Source organism: Salmo trutta, chromosome 9, assembly GCF_901001165.1.
Source record: "Salmo trutta chromosome 9, fSalTru1.1, whole genome shotgun sequence".
In the NCBI taxonomy this organism is placed as follows: Eukaryota; Metazoa; Chordata; class Actinopteri; order Salmoniformes; family Salmonidae; genus Salmo; species Salmo trutta.
In genome coordinates this window covers 26,235,109-26,251,963 of record NC_042965.1, presented here as the reverse complement: position 1 = coordinate 26,251,963, position 16,855 = coordinate 26,235,109, and the positions used below count along the sequence as shown (strand labels likewise).

The 16,855-nt window shown below is 43.9% G+C and overlaps 1 protein-coding gene across 1 annotated transcript in view; it reads right to left on the bottom strand.

Annotated features, from left to right (window-relative positions):
* Positions 1-4,928: 4,928 nt before the first annotated feature.
* The window catches only part of LOC115200328 (5-hydroxytryptamine receptor 7-like), a 79,513-nt gene continuing 67,586 nt past the window's right edge, over positions 4,929-16,855 (bottom strand). Inside the window, exon 2 of the mRNA XM_029763296.1 lies at positions 4,929-6,475. Within this exon, the coding sequence (XP_029619156.1) occupies positions 5,737-6,475 (739 nt within the window). The 3' untranslated portion in view covers positions 4,929-5,736. The remainder of the gene's footprint in view (positions 6,476-16,855) is intronic.

Below are 16,855 nucleotides of genomic sequence, written 5' to 3'. Positions count from 1 at the left end.
ATGAGGAGTTTTTGGGTCACTGTCCTCATTCACTCCTCCAGAGTCGCTCATGTTTCAGAAGCAAATCTTTTTTGATTGTTTTGAGTTCATCTGAAAATCTATGAATGTTTCAGGACTAGACCTACAGTATACAATGCCGTAAGGTCGATCCTGATTCCCTCTATGAAAGGTCTATAAATCTAGCCAGCTTTGTTGATATATTTTGCATTATTTAGGTTTTTCTCTTTGGTGAGGAGATATTTTATGTAACAATGAAGGAGCATTTTAAAGGCCTCTTGACGGTTTCTTGTTTTAAAGTACAATATGACAGTGCATGTTTTAAGTGTGAAACAGCTGGCCGAGCTATAACATCTGTGGGTATTAAATAGTTCATGACTTTTTGAATGTCTGAGTGACTGGGGAATATATGTGCATACTGGAAGAAACCACTGTGAGATTTTAAACCAAGTGCTGCTTTATTTACAAAGTGATGAAATAAATATGCTTTCATTTCTCCAGGTAAATTTCAGAGAATAATGTCGGCAAAGCAGTTGTAGACGGTTTGTCAATGAATGTCGTCGACACTAGACACTTTAAATAACATGGAATCATATGACAAAATATAGTGCAAGCCAGGAATAGATATCTGTTTGCAATAATAATGAACAAGTATTTTACAAAAATCGAGGTAGAGAAAGCACACGCTGCTTCAATGATTACGTTTTACACAGATCAATACAGAGAATGTCAACAGAACAGAGCAGTTGTTGTGATCAACTGAAGTTGAGGCAGAATTCCTAGAAGTTTTGACCACATCCTGCTATGAAGTAGAGACAGCAGAAGAAGCAATACCTGATGCTTCGGGTGTTAGAGATGAAGATGTTGATGGGTGGACTTATTCCTTGTTGGGTGAACCTCATCAGCATAATTAGTGCCTTTTCCATAATGGTCATGTTGAATAGTTTGATCAGCTTTTGTTACAACACAATCAAAACGGTAGGGAAAATCAGTCTGTTTCGAGCAGCCAACGCTAACTGTTTGTGTACGTGGTAAAAACTCAACTCAGCAAAAACATCCCCATAGAGCTCCACAGTTTAATATCACTTCTACATGTTTTACACTTATGTGCTTAAGTATGCTTGGGTGAAGTAGTTTAAACCACTGTGCTGCTGAACTACAGATGTATTTCAGCCAGTTTGCTACAGCAAGAAAATAATCCAGCAACAGGAAATGTGAATTATTATGTGGATTATAATGAATTACATTTTTTTAGGGGTTGATATATTTTTCGTAAGGGGAAACCAAGTCTGGAAATTACAAACTTCAGAAGCCTATTTAAACCTCAAATACACTACAAGTTTTAAATGTCCTGCATTGCAGGAACGTTCTCCTGCAACGGGGTGATCAAAGTAGCCCTTTCCTGCTGCCAAATGACCTACTTGCCTCATGGGTGGAATGTTATTAATAGTTTTCATAATTTCATAATTAAGAAACACCATTTTAAAAAACCTGACGTGTGTTTCTATATCAAAGCTTTTGTTATATTTCAGTCTTCTGTGATGTGTAAATTTAACACATTATCTATATCTGACATGGTACAGGTGTCTTCTTTTATAAAGCCCATAACAATGTGTGTGAGGTGTATACTTTTGTTTCATAGTAGATTTGTTTAAGACTACCAAGAAACACTGTGTGACCCTGATTTAGTCCACTGCAGTAAAAGGTTTTAAGATCCTACATATGTACTGTATGTCAGATTTACTATGCACAACATTCTGCTCCTCCATGGATAATGCATAGAATGTTAGACAGATGCAAGCTTCAATGCAGACTCCACTGAACAATGAATGCCAAATGAAGAGTTGTGTTTTCTGAAATAGTGAGGGTTCCTGTGGATTTTGTAAATGGGCATTTCTCAGAGATATGTTTCTAGTTACAGTACATTCTCAGGCGCTAACCATTAGGCCTACTTGTTGTACCACCTCTCTTCTGCCTCTTCCCCATTAAATCACATCAAATCACAGGCTTGTCATCTTTGCTACCTTCAGGTGCTTTGTGGTAACATTGAAAGATTAACTTTTGTTTGTTGGCTTTCATTTGCATTACGATTTATATTCGGAAGTAATATATTATCTTGGCCATGTACTGTGTGTGTGTGTCCCTTGGGTCTGTGTGTTTGTCCCTTGGGTCTGTGTGTTTGTCCCTTGGGTCTGTGTGTATGTGTCCCTTGGGTCTGTGTGTGTGTGTCCCCCTTCGGTCTGTGTGTATGTGTCCCTTGGGTCTGTGTGTGTGTGTCCCCCTTGGGTCTGTGTGTGTGTGTCCCCCTTGGGTCTGTGTGTGTGTCCCCCTTGGGTCTGTGTGTGTGTCCCTTGGGTCTGTGTGTGTGTGTCCCCCTTGGGTCTGTGTGTGTGTGTCCCCCTTGGGTCTGTGTGTGTGTGTCCCCTTTGGGTCTGTGTGTGTGTGTCCCTTGGGTCTGTGTGTGTGTCCCTTGGGTCTGTGTGTGTGTCCCCCTTGGGTCTGTGTGTGTGTGTCCACTTGGGTCTGTGTGTGTGTGTCCCTTGGGTCTGTGTGTGTGTCCCCCTTGGGTCTGTGTGTGTGTGTCCCCCTTGGGTCTGTGTGTGTGTGTGTGTGTCCCTTGGGTCTGTGTGTGTGTCTCTTGGGTCTGTGTGTGTGTGTCCCCCTTGGGTCTGTGTGTGTGTGTGTGTGTGTCCCTTGGGTCTGTGTGTGTGTGTCCCTTGGGTCTGTGTGTTTGTCCCCCTTGGGTCTGTGTGTGTGTGTCCCCCTTGGGTCTCTGTGTGTGTGTGTGTGTGTCCCTTGGGTCTGTGTGTGTGTGTCCCTTGGGTCTGTGTGTTTGTCCCCCTTGTGTCTGTGTGTGTGTCCCCCTTGGGTCTGTGTGTGTGTGTGTCCCTTGGGTCTGTGTGTGTGTCCCTTGGGTCTGTGTGTGTGTCCCCCTTGGGTCTGTGTGTGTGTGTCCACTTGGGTCTGTGTGTGTGTGTCCCTTGGGTCTGTGTGTGTGTCCCCCTTGGGTCTGTGTGTGTGTGTCCCCCTTGGGTCTGTGTGTGTGTGTGTGTCCCTTGGGTCTGTGTGTGTGTCTCTTGGGTCTGTGTGTGTGTGTCCCCCTTGGGTCTGTGTGTGTGTGTGTGTCCCTTGGGTCTGTGTGTGTGTGTCCCTTGGGTCTGTGTGTTTGTCCCCCTTGGGTCTGTGTGTGTGTGTCCCCCTTGGGTCTCTGTGTGTGTGTGTGTGTGTGTGTCCCTTGGGTCTGTGTGTGTGTGTCCCTTGGGTCTGTGTGTTTGTCCCCCTTGTGTCTGTGTGTGTGTCCCCCTTGGGTCTGTGTGTGTGTGTGTCCCTTGGGTCTGTGTGTGTGTCCCCTTGGGTCTGTGTGTGTGTCTCTTGGGTCTGTGTGTGTGGGTCCCCTTGGGTCTGTGTGTGTGTGTGTCCCCTTGGGTCTGTGTGTGTGTGTCCCCCCTTGGGTCTGTGTGTGTGTCCCCCTTGGGTCTGTGTGTAAGTGTCCCCTTGGGTCTGTGTGTGTGTCCCCCTTGGGTCTGTGTGTGTGTGTCCCCCTTGGGTCTGTGTGTGTGTGTGTGTGTCCCTTGGGTCTGTGTGTGTGTCTCTTGGGTCTGTGTGTGTGTGTCCCCCTTGGGTCTGTGTGTGTGTGTGTGTGTCCCTTGGGTCTGTGTGTGTGTGTCCCTTGGGTCTGTGTGTTTGTCCCCCTTGGGTCTGTGTGTGTGTGTCCCCCTTGGGTCTCTGTGTGTGTGTGTGTGTGTCCCTTGGGTCTGTGTGTGTGTGTCCCTTGGGTCTGTGTGTTTGTCCCCCTTGTGTCTGTGTGTGTGTCCCCCTTGGGTCTGTGTGTGTGTGTGTGTCCCTTGGGTCTGTGTGTGTGTCCCCTTGGGTCTGTGTGTGTGTCTCTTGGGTCTGTGTGTGTGGGTCCCCTTGGGTCTGTGTGTGTGTGTGTCCCCTTGGGTCTGTGTGTGTGTGTCCCCCCTTGGGTCTGTGTGTGTGTCCCCCTTGGGTCTGTGTGTAAGTGTCCCCTTGGGTCTGTATGTGTGTCCCCCTTGGGTCTGTGTGTGTGTCCCCTTGGGTCTGTGTGTGTGTCTCTTGGGTCTGTGTGTGTGTCCCCCTTGGGTCTGTGTGTGTCCCCTTGGGTCTGTGTGTAAGTGTCCCCTTGGGTCTGTGTGTGTGTCCCCCTTGGGTCTGTGTGTGTGTCCCCTTGGGTCTGTGTGTGTGTCCCTTGGGTCTGTGTGTGTGTCCCCCTTGGGTCTGTGTTTGTGTGTCCCCTTGGGTCTGTGTGTAAGTGTCCCCTTGGGTCTGTGTGTGTGTCCCCCTTGGGTCTGTGTGTGTGTGTCCCCCTTGGGTCTGTGTGTGTGTGTCCCCCTTGGGTCTGTGTGTGTGTGTGTCCCTTGGGTCTGTGTGTGTGTCTCTTGGGTCTGTGTGTGTGTGTCCCCCTTGGGTCTGTGTGTGTGTGTGTGTGTGTGTGTGTCCCTTGGGTCTGTGTGTGTGTCCCTTGGGTCTGTGTGTAAGTGTCCCCTTGGGTCTGTGTGTGTGTCTCTTGGGTCTGTGTGTGTCCCTTGGGTCTGTGTGTGTGTCCCCCTTGGGTCTGTGTGTGTGTCTCTTGGGTCTGTGTGTGTCTCTTGGGTCTGTGTGTGTGTGTCTCTTGGGTCTGTGTGTGTCTCTTGGGTCTGTGTGTCCCCCTTGGGTTGACTTTGTAGTTAACTCTTTAATACCTAAGTGATGTTGGCCAGCAGAGATCAATGTATTCAATTCAATGATTGAATAGAGAAACTGACAGTCAAAGGCATGTCTGGAAATAAAATGACAACGCGAAGGTGCCTTCTGAGGTGTATACTACAAAGCAGATTCAATGAGTTAGCCAGCTAACTTTGATAAACAACTAGAAATAACAGATGATTTTCTGGTTCATTAAGAAAGCTAAACATAGATACATGTATGTGTTTTTGGTTGTTGAGTCAATGAGACAATGGCAATTTCAAGATAATCTTTCTGAAAACGTTCAACATTTTCAGAATATTCAGGCTCCTTGATCCTGCTTTGTAGTATACCCCTCTGTTCTGCAGTGTTTTTGTTGGTAAACAGAAAACACTTAACTGCCTCCACAAAATAATAGATTCACATATACCTATACAGACCACTTTCAATTGTTCACCATCATCACCTACTGTACCACAGACAAGTTGAACTGGAAACAGTTATGTAGATACCGATTCCGTGACCTTCACTGGTTTAAGTCAATAGCCACTGGCACCTACTTGCCCAAGCATCAATTTGGCAAATATCATCATGCAGAAATCTATTCGCAGCCTATGCTTTGAATGACCGAGAATTATCACCTGGATCCGCATGTCATTTCCCCAGTCAATGCACCATCCACCTGACATGAATATGAAGTCAGGACTGAACTGTAGCATATGCACAAAGCCAGTGTCAACTTGAATAGCCCGTCAAATACGGTCCATGGTTTTGGGTCCCAAAATAGAATGACTGAGTGAGTCACACAGACACAGACCTAAGTAACGGCCTGATCTCTGTGCCTCTACAGTGGGTTAGAGAGGAAGTAACAGTCAGCCTCTGTCTTTATCTACAATACTACCGCCAGGTCATAGGTCATCCCTCTAAGCCTCCATTATACAAACACAGAAACTGCACTTCCCAGTAGTCTTTGCAATAAGGACGGCATTTAAAATTCCTTGGACGCTTCTGGGGCCCAAAACTCTCCTCCTCGTCATCATTGTCCTCTTCCTCCTACACCTTGAGGGCCTCATGCACGCCCACGGCGGACAGGCGTCGGTTGATGTTGCGGTAGCGGCATCGTAGCAGGTCCTTGTAGGTGGAGCGCAGATCCCGGTTGAAGAAGGCATAGATGAAGGGGTTCATGAGGGAGTTGGCATAACCCAGCCAGAGGAGGAACCTTTCTAGCCAGATGGGCACGCAGCTGCACTCCACCCCGCAGATGAAGGGCCTGGCTGTGGACAGGATGAAGAAGGGCAGCCAGCAGACAGAGAACACACCGACGATCACCCCCAGCGTGGTGGCCGCCTTCTGCTCCCTTTTGAAGATGGAGATGTTGCGGCGCTCGCGGGACAGCAGACGGGATAGTGCCGCACACTCCTCGGCCACACCTTGCGGCTTCAGGCCCTGCATCCTCAGCGCCTCACTGGCCACTGTCTCCAACCGCTCCCGCCGGGCAAAGTCGGTGAAGCGGTGCTTGAGACTGCTCTTGCGGGCGGCCCTGAAGATCTTGTAGTACATAAAGAGCATGACGAGCATGGGGATGTAGAAGGCCACAGCCGTGGAGTAGATGGTGTAGCCAAAGTCCTGGCTGATGAGGCACACGCCGCCCGTGTGGACATTCTTGGCCCAGCCACAGAAGGGGGGCAGGGTGATGGAGGCGGACACCAACCACACCCCCAGGATCATCTTGGCCATCAGCTGGCCGTTCTGCCTGGCTGGGTATGTGAGGGGCCGGGTGATTCCCAGATACCTGAGAGAGAAGAAACAAAAATAATTTAGCAAGGTAAACTTTATTATCCCATATGGAAATGCAAGCAGGATAAACATACAAGGCCACATGCCCCCCTTCTGCGGCTGGGCCAAGAATGTCCAAACGGGCGGTGTGTGCCTCATCAGCCAGGACTTTGGCTACACCATCTACTCCAATGTAAAAGATGGCGCCGGAGAACAAGGCTGACGTTTTACGGATTCCTAACCAATTGTGTTTTGCGTTGTACATAATGTTGCTGCTACTGTCTCTTTTGACCGAAAATAACTTCTGGACATCAAAACTGCGATTACTCACCACGGACTGGCAGAATCCTTTTTTCCTTTAACGAGTCCGACATGAATGATATACTGCTTTCCCGGGAACAGGCCCAGATCCCCGTCATTTGCGTGAAGAGAAGGTAGAGAAAAAGGGGCCATAGGGTGGGCTGCCTTCTGAGAATTCATAGGCGATCGAATAAACCCCCACTTCCTTCCATTCTGCTAGCACACAGCAAACTTTGAAAAATAAATTCGATGACCTACGCAGAAGATTAAATTACCAACGGGACATTCAAAACTGTAATATCTTATACTTCACGGAGTCGTGGCTGAACGATGACATTATCAACATTCAGCTCGCTGGTTATAAGCTGTATCAGCAGGATAGAACAGCGGCGTCTGTTAAAGCAAGGGGCAGCGGACTATGTATTTTTGTAAATAACAGCTGGTGCACGATATCTAAGGAAGTCTCAAGGTTTTGCTCGCCTGAGGTAGAGTATCTCATGATAAGCTGTAGACCACACTAACTACCTAGAGAGTTTATCTGTATTTTTCGTAGATGTCTACTTACCACCACAGACTGATGCTGACACTAAGACAGCACTGAATGAGCTGTATTCTGCCATAAGCAAACAGGAAAACGCTCACCGAGAGACGGCGCTCCTAGTAGCCGGGGTCTTTAATGTAGGGAAACTTTAATCCGTCTTACCAAATTTCTATCAGCATTTTAAATGTGCAACCAGAGGGAAAAAAACTCTGGACCACCTTTACTCCACACAGAGACGTATCTGACCATAATTCTATCCTCCTGATTCCTGCTTACAAGCAGAAATTAAAGCAGGAGGCACCAGTGACTCGAACAATTAAAAAGGTGATCAGATGAAGCAGATGCTAAGCTACAGGACTGTTTTGCTAGCACAGACTGGAATATGTTCCATGATTCCTCCGAGGACATTGAGGAGTACACCACATCAGTCATTGGCTTCATCAATAAGTGCATCGATGATGTCGTCCCCACAGTGACCATACATACATACCCCAACCAGAAGCCATGGATTACAGGCAACATCCGCACTGAGCTAAAGGCTAGAGCTGCCGGGACTCTAACCCGGACACTTATAAGAAATCCCGCTATGCCCTCCGACAAACCATCAAACAGGCAAAGCTTCAATACCGGACTAAGATCGAATCGTACTACATCGGCTCTGACGCTCGTCAGATGTGGCAGGGCTTGCAAACCATTACACACTACAAAGGGAAGCACAGCCGAGAGCTGCCCAGTGACACGAGCCTACCAGACGAGCTAAACTACTTCACACGTGGTGTGACTTAAGAGACACATACACATTCTTTGAACGTTCTGAGAACATCTCTTATGTCAGTCCTTGGCAATATTCCGGGAATGCATTAAAAAAATCTACATATTAACATTAATTAGCTCTAAATTCCATTCTCAGAACATGAAAACTTTACATACAAAAATTGAAGAAAATGTAAATAACTTTCACAGAACATTCTAAGAATGTTAATTAAAAACATATACATTCCGTTCTCTTATTGACTGGGTGATAGCAATCTGAGAGTTTTTCAAGGATCAGACTGGTAGGTTGGTGTATGTGTCTTGCCTTGGTTACACAACAACAGAGTCATGCCACCACTCCACAACTCTGACTAATGCATTAATAACAATCTCAATCTCAAACTCTTTCTCTGTCAGTCCCAGTGCACTTACACCGCTGTGGTAAGACTGTGAATGGGTAATTAAATACAGTGCATTCGGAAAGTATTCAGAGCCCTTGACTTTTTCCACATTTTATTCTAAAATTGATTGAATTGTTTTTTTTCTCTCATCAATCTACACACAATACCCCATAATGACAAGGCGAAAACAGGTTGTTTATTTTTTTTTGATGCAAATGTATTAAAAAGTAAAAACAAAAAACCCTATTTACAAAATAATTCAGACCCTTTGCTACAGTGAGGGAAAAAGGTATTTGATCCCCTGCTGTTTGCCCACTTACAAAGAAATGATCGGTCTATAATTTTAATGGTAGGTTTATTTGAACAGTGAGAGACAGAATAACAACAAAAAAATCCAGAACAACGCATGTCAAAAATGTTATAAATTGATTTGTATTTTAATGAGGGAAATAAGTATTTGACCCCTCTGCAAAACATGACTTAGTACTTGGTGGCAAAACCCTTGTTGGCAATCACAGAGGTCAGACGTTTCTTGTAGTTGGCCACCAGGTTTGCACACATCTCAGGAGGGATTTTGTCCCACTCCTCTTTGCAGATCTTCTCCAAGTCATTAAGGTTTCAAGGCTGACGTTTGGCAACTCGAACCTTCAGCTCCCTCCACAGATTTTCTATGGGATTAAGGTCTGGAGACTGGCTATGCCACTCCAGGACCTTAATGTGCTTCTTCTTGAGCCACTCCTTTGTTGCCTTGGCCATGTGTTTTGGGTCATTGTCATGCTGGAATGCCCATCCACGACCCATTTTCAATGCCCTGGCTGAGGGAAGGAGGTTCTCACCCAAGATTTGACGGTACATGGCCCCGTCCATCATCCCTTTGATGCGGTGAAGTTGTCCTGTCCCCTTAGCAGAAAAACACCCCCAAAGCATAATGTTTCCACCTCCGTGTTTGACGGTGGGGATGGTGTTCTTGGGGTCATAGGCAGCATTCCTCCTCCTCCAAACACAGCGAGTTGAGTTGATGCCAAAGAGCTCCATTTTGGTCTCATCTGACCACAACACTTTCACCCAGTTGTCCTCTGAATCATTCAGATGTTCATTGGCAAACTTCAGACGGGCATGTATAAGTGCTTTCTTGAGCAGGGGGACCTTCATTTCAGTCCTTCATGGCGTAGTGTGTTACCAATTGTTTTCTTGGTGACTATGGTCCCAGCTGCCTTGAGATCATTGACAAGATCCTCCCGTGTAGCTCTGGGCTGATTCCTCACCATTCTCATGATCATTGCAACTCCACGAGGTGAGATCTTGCATGGAGCCCCAGGCCGAGGGAGATTGACAGTTCTTTTGTGTTTCTTCCATTTGCGAATAATCGCACCAACTGTTGTCACCAAGCTGCTTGGCGATGGTCTTGTAGCCCATTCCAGCCTTGTGTACGTCTACAGTCTTGTCCCTGACATCCTTGGAGAGTTCTTTGGTCTTGGCCATGGTGGAGAGTTTGGAATCTGATTGATTGATTGCTTCTGTGGACAGGTGTCTTTTTTACAGGTAACAAGCTGAGATTAGGAGCATTCCCTTTAAGAGTGTGCTCCTAATCTCAGCTCATTACCTGTATAAAAGACACCTGGGAGCCAGAAATCTTTCTGATTGAGAGGGGGTCAAATACTTATTTCCCTCATTAAAATGCAAATCATTTTATAACATTTTTGACATGCTTTTTTCTGGATTTTTTGTTGTTATTCTGTCTCTCACTGTTCAAATAAACCTACCATTAAAAGTATAGACTGATTATTTCTTTGTCAGTGGGCACAAAATCAGCAGGGGATCAAATACTTTTTTCCCTCACTGTATGTGACTGAAAATTGAACTCAGGTGCATCCTATTTCCATTGATCATCATTGAGATGTTTCTCAACTTGATTGGAGTCCACCTGTGGTAAATTGAATTGATTGGACATGACTTGGAAAAGCACACACCAGTCTATATAAGGTCCCACAGTTGACAGTGCATGTCAGAGCAAAAACTAAGCCATGAAGTAGAAGGAATTGTCCGTAGAGCAGGATTGTGTCGAGGCACAGATCTGGGCAAGGGTACCAAAAAATGTCTGCAGCATTTAAGGTCCCCAAGAACACAGTGGCCTCCATCATTCTTAAATGGAAGAAGTTAGGAACCACCAATACTCTTCATAGAGCTGGCTGCCCAGCCAAACTGAAGAATCAGGGGATAAGAGCCTTGGTCAGGGAAGTGACCAAGAACCTTCCAGAAGGACAACCATCTCTGCAGCACTTCACCAATCACTCCATGGAAGCCACTCCTCAGTAAAAGGCACAATAGCCCGCCAGCTTGGTGTTTGCCAAAAGGCACCTAAGGGACTCTCAGACCATGAGAGTCCCTCATTCATTTTACGATAAGACTGTAAATTAACAAAATGTGGAAAAAGTCAAGGGGTCTGAATACTTTCCGAATGCACTGTACATGTTGCTTTTCTCTACTAACCTGGCAAGCGTCTTGGGGCTCGTCTGAAGTCGGTACAGCCAATCTGCCAACTTCTGTCTGTAGTGTCCGAACAGTTTGGGACACCCCACTGTGGAAGGGTGAGACTCTCACGAACATGTTGTTTTGCTCTAGGACGCCCACAGGTTTCAAAAGATTTGTCTGAAGGTCCACGGTACCAGTTGAAAAAAATGAATGGAAGTATAGTCGTGGCCAAAAGTTTTGAGAATGACACAAATATTAATTTTCACAAAGTCTGCTGCCTCAGTTTGTATGATGGCAATTTGCAAATACTCCAGAATGTTATGAAGAGTGATCAGATGAATTGCAATTAATTGCAAAGTCCCTCTTTGCCATGTAAATGAAATGAATCCCAAAAAAAACATTTCCACTGCATTTCAGCCCTACCACAAAAGGACCAGCTGACATCATGTCAGTGATTCTCTCGTTAACACAGGTGTGAGTGTTGACGAGGACAAGGCTGGAGATCACTCTGTCATGCTGATTGAGTTCGAATAACAGACTGGAAGCTTCAAAAGGAGGGTGGTGCTTGGAATCATTGTTCTTCCTCTGTCAGTCATGGTTATCTGCAAGGAAACACGTGCCATCATCATTACTTTGCACAAAAAGGGCTTCACAGGCAAGGATATTGCTGCCAGTAAGATTGCACCTAAATCAACCATTTATCGGATCATCAAGTACTTCAAGGAGAGTGGTTAAATTGTTGTGAAGAAGGCTTCAGGGCACCCAAGAAAGGCCAGCAAGCGCCAGGACCGTCTCCTAAAGTTGATTCAGCTGCAGGATCGGGGCACCACCAGTACAGAGCTTGCTCAGGAATGGCAGCAGGCAGGTGTGAGTGCATCTGCACGCACAGTGAGGCGAAGACTTTTGGAGGATGGCCTGGTGTCAAGAAGGGCAGCAAAGGAGCCACTTCTCTCCAGGAAAAACATCAGGGACAGACTGATATTCTGCAAAAGGTACAGGGATTGGACTGATGAGGACTTGTGTAAAGTAATTTTCTCTGATGAATCCCCTTTCCGATTGTTTGGGGCATCCGGAAAAAAGCTTGTCCAGAGAAGACAAGGTGAGCGCTACCATTAGTCCTGTGTCATGCCAACAATAAAGCATCCTGAGACCATTCATGTGTGGTGTTGCTTCTCAGCCAAGGGAGTTGGCTCACTCACAATTTTGCCAAAGAACACAGCCATGAATAAAGAATGGTACCAACACATCCTCCGAGAGCAACTTCTCCCAACCATCCAGGAACAGTTTGGTGACGAACAATGCCTTTTCCAGCATGATGGAGCACCTTGCCATAAGGTAAAAGGGATAACTAAGTGGCTTGGGGAACAAAACATCGATATTTTGGGTCCATGACCAGGAAACTCCCCAGACCTTAATCCCATTGAGAACTTGTGGTCAATCCTCAAGAGGCGGGTGGATAAACAAAACCGCACAAATTCTGACAAATTCCAAGCATTGATTATGCAAGAATGGGCTGCCATCAGTCAGGATGTGGCCCAGAAGTTAACTGACAGCATGCCAGGGGGGATTGCAGAGGTCAACACTGCAAATATTGACTCTTTGCTTCAACTTCATGTAATTGTCAATAAAAGCCTGACACTTATGAAATGATTTGTAATTATATTTCAGTATTCCATAGTAACATCTGACAAAAATATCTAAAGACACTGAAGCAGCAAAATTTGAAAATTCATATTTGTGTCATTCTCAAAACTTTTGGCCATGACTGTACACTACATGTCAAACGTTTTAGAACACCTACCCATTCAAGGGTTTTTCTTTATTTTCATTATTTTCTACATTGTAGAAAAGTAGTGAAGACATCAAAACTATGAAATAACTCATGTAGTGACCAAAAAAGTGTTAAACAAATGAAAATATATTTGAGATTCTTCAAATAGCCTCCCTTTGCCTTCATGACAGCTTTGCACACTCTTGGCATTCTCTCAACCAGCTTCATGAGGTAGTCAACTAAAAGATAATAAAAAAAATTGTACCATCATCTTTGAAATGCAAGTGAAAGGCCATCATGTATTATTCCAGCCCAGACGCAAACTTAACATGTGTAAATATTTGTATGTACATAAGATGCAACAACTGAGACATAAACTGAACAATGAAGATCTGTGAAGTTATTTGGATTTTTACGAATTATCATTGAAAGACAGGGTCCTGAAAAAGGGACGTTTCTTTTTTTGCTGGGTTTATGTCTATGTCCTGTGAAATGTTCGTATTATTTACAACCTCATGCTAATCACATTAGCCTACGTTAGCTCAACCGTCCCGCGGGGGTGACACCGATCCTGTAGACGTTTTAAGGCATCAAGGTCAGTCAATAATGAACATTTTAAGAACTTTGAAAGTTTCTTCAAGTGCAGCTGCAAAAACCATCAACCGCTATGATGAAACTGGCTCTCATGAGGACCGCCACAGGAATGGAAGACCCAGAGTTACCTCTGCTGCAGAGGATATGTTCATTAGCGTTACCAGCCTCAGAAATTGCAGCCCAAATAAACGCTTCAAAGAGCTCAAGTAACAGACACATCTCAACATCAACTGTTCGGAGGAGACTGTGTGAATCAGACCTTCATGGTCGAATTGCTGCAAAGAAACCCCTACCAAAGGACACCAATAAGAAGAAGAGACTTGATTGGGCCAAGAAACACGAGCAATGGACATTAGACCGGTGGAAATTTGTCCTTTGGTCTGGAGTCCAAATTTGAGATTTTTGGTTCCAACCGCTGTGTCTTTGAGAGACACGGTGTGGGTGAACGGATGATCTCCGCATGTGTATTTCCCACCATAAAGCATGGAGGAGGAGGTGTTATGGTGTGGGGGTGCTTTGCTGGTAACACTGTCTGTGATTTATTTAGAATTCAAGGCACACTTAACCAGCATGGCTACCACAGCAATCTGCAGCGATACGCCATCTCATCTGGTGTGGGCATAGTGGGACTATCATTTGTTTTTCAACAGGACAATGACCCAACACACCTCCAGGCTGTTGGAATGCCATGAGTGTGCAAACCTGTCATCAAGGCAAAGGGTGGCTATTTGAAGAATCTCAAATATAAAATCTATTTTCATTTGTTTAACACTTTTTTGGTTACTACATGATGTCTTCACTATTATTCACAATGTAGAAAATAGTAAAAATAAAGAAAAACCCCTGAATGAGTAGCTGTTCTAAAACTTTTGACCGGTAGTGTATATATGGAGACTGTTTAGTGCCAAAAATAAGGGGTTAAATACATGTAAAAAATTAGAATGTTTCCTGATCTTTCTTATGTCTCTCAGATATAGGACAGACACTTCAGAACAAACTTCCTTTACATATTTTTTATTTTGTTTTATTTTTTTTTTGGGTGGGGGGCAATCTGTTGTTCCATGTAGTGAATATGTTATTGAGTGTTTGTATGGGCAAATAGCAGTAAGCCCAAATACAATTTTTCTGCAAATAATTTGAAAATATTTTTGGGGGATACTTCAAGGGGTCTTAAAATTCTAAATCAAATAGCAAAACGATCCTTGGTAAGATCTTCTTAAAACATTTCCACTTAGCTTAGTAGAACCCCCCCACTCCCCTGCCTTAGACAGGGCTTAGACTCATACGGCCCCTTTAAACATCCTAAGGTCAACATCCCCAGTGTTCACATTTCTCTCAAGTAAATGTTGTATTTGTATAAAATATTAAATAAACAATTTATTTGGTAAATATCCTGTCTTTGCTCTTTGTTTCACCATGCTGATGATTTCAAGTTGTATTGGATTTACCTGCATTTGTTGAGACATTGAATACATGTAGTTTAGTATATTTACTACATTTATTATGTTTAGTTTGTTTTCTCTGTGAGAAGCAAGTTAATTTAAAAAGTTATATGTGATTTGGTTAATGTAAATACATTTCAATTTTGTTAACACACAGTAACCAACAACCTGATCTAATTTGCATTTTCATACTCCGTTTGTAAATTGGCCAAATATTTGCCACAAGTATTAGCCAGAAGCCTGTTTTTTCAGTAAGGGAGAGGAACAGATATACAGAGCCTTCAGAAAGTATTCATACCCCTTGACTTCTGTGGCGGTCGGTGCCGTTTAAGATGAGGGAGGACGATATTTATTTTTTATGAGCAGGGCCTTATTTCTATTACAGGATATTGGATGACTGTCATTCATATTCCATTCACCCAGCTCAATGTAACATTGATAGGTTTAGGCTACTACATGATACTAAAATGTTCCCTATACCCACCATGAGGTTGCTACAACCTAGATCTATGAATTAAAGTTTAAAACATAGGTTGAGAGAAATTGTAATCAAGGTGACAGACAGTGACACATTCAATACCACCTTGCACACTCTTGACTGCATCTAACTGATCTAGGGTGTAATCATTAGTCCAACAGTTGCAAATTAGAGTTTATTTTGGACAAATTCATGTATGTTTGTCTTTGTTTCGTTCCTTTTAAGAAACTTTGTCAACAGAATTGACTAAATAAATACACCCCTGACCACACGCACAGTTCACTTTCATAGCAGCCACATACAAACAGCATGATCACTTTGCTCGTTTTATAATATCTCCTTCTCGCATCTACGTGCTCTCCTCCTCTCACCTTTTCTCTTTACTTGTGATCTTCAGATCACAACAGAAAAGCTGTCTGTGAACAGGTGAAAAAAACTTTCCAAGTCAGACCTTCATACCATAACCGCTAACCGTTACACACAGCCTACATCATTGTCACCATATTAGTTAACGTCATAGTCAACATAGCAACTAGAACTAACTCGTTAGAAAACCCGCTACAATCATGCAGTACAGTGTACAGCAAGCAGTTTAGCAGTTACACCGGTGGGCCCTGGTGGCAATACATTTATAAAACCAAAAGCTTACCTTGACTTGGAAGGGTTCCAGTGTTGGATAGTCATAGCCAGCTAGCTAACATAGCATTCCTTTCAGTTTGAGCAGGGTGTTTGAATAGGCTAAACTAGCTAGCTGCATTCGCTAGCTAAGTAAGTGAAAGTGAAAAAAAATCCTAAGGAATATAATGTTAGCTAGCTCTCTCGCTCTCTCTCTTACCTCTCCTTCATTTTTGAAGAAATGTATTTGTTCAAAACTGTTAAACTATTATCTTTCTCTTTGAGTCAACTACTCATGACATGTCATGCACTGCAGTGCTAACTAGCTGTAGCTTTTGCTTTCAGTACTAGATTCATTCTCTGATCTTTTGATTGGGTGGACAACATGTCAGTTCATGCTGCAAGAGCTCTGATACGTTGGAGGACATCATAGTTACTGTGTAAGTCTATGGAAGGGCATAATCATGAGCCTCCTAGGTTTTGTATTGAAGTCAATGTACCCAGAGGAGGACGGAAACTAGCTGTCCTCCGGCTACACCATGGTGCTACTTCAGAGAGTGCTGTTGAGGCTACTGTAGACCTTCATTGCAAAACAGGGTGTTTTAATCAATTATTTGGTGACATGAATATATTTAATATAGTTTTATTTAAAAAGGTTGACTTTTTTATGTTTAACTTTTTTTATGCAATGGTCCTCCCCTTCCTCATATGAGGAGCCTCCACTGCTTGACTTATTCTACATTTTGTTGTATTACAGCCTTACTTCAAAATTGCTTTAAAAAAAATGTCTCACCCATTTACACACAATACCCCAAAAGGAAAACATAAAAAAAAAAACATTTTTGTCAATACATGTTAGAATCATCTTTGGCAGCAATTACAGCCATGAGTTTTTTGAAGTAAGTCTCTAAAAGCTTTGCACACCTGGATTGTACAATATTTGCACTTTTATTTTTATTCTTCAAGCTCTGTCAAGTTGGTTGTTGATCATTGCTAGACAGCCATATTCAAATCTTGCCATAAATTTTC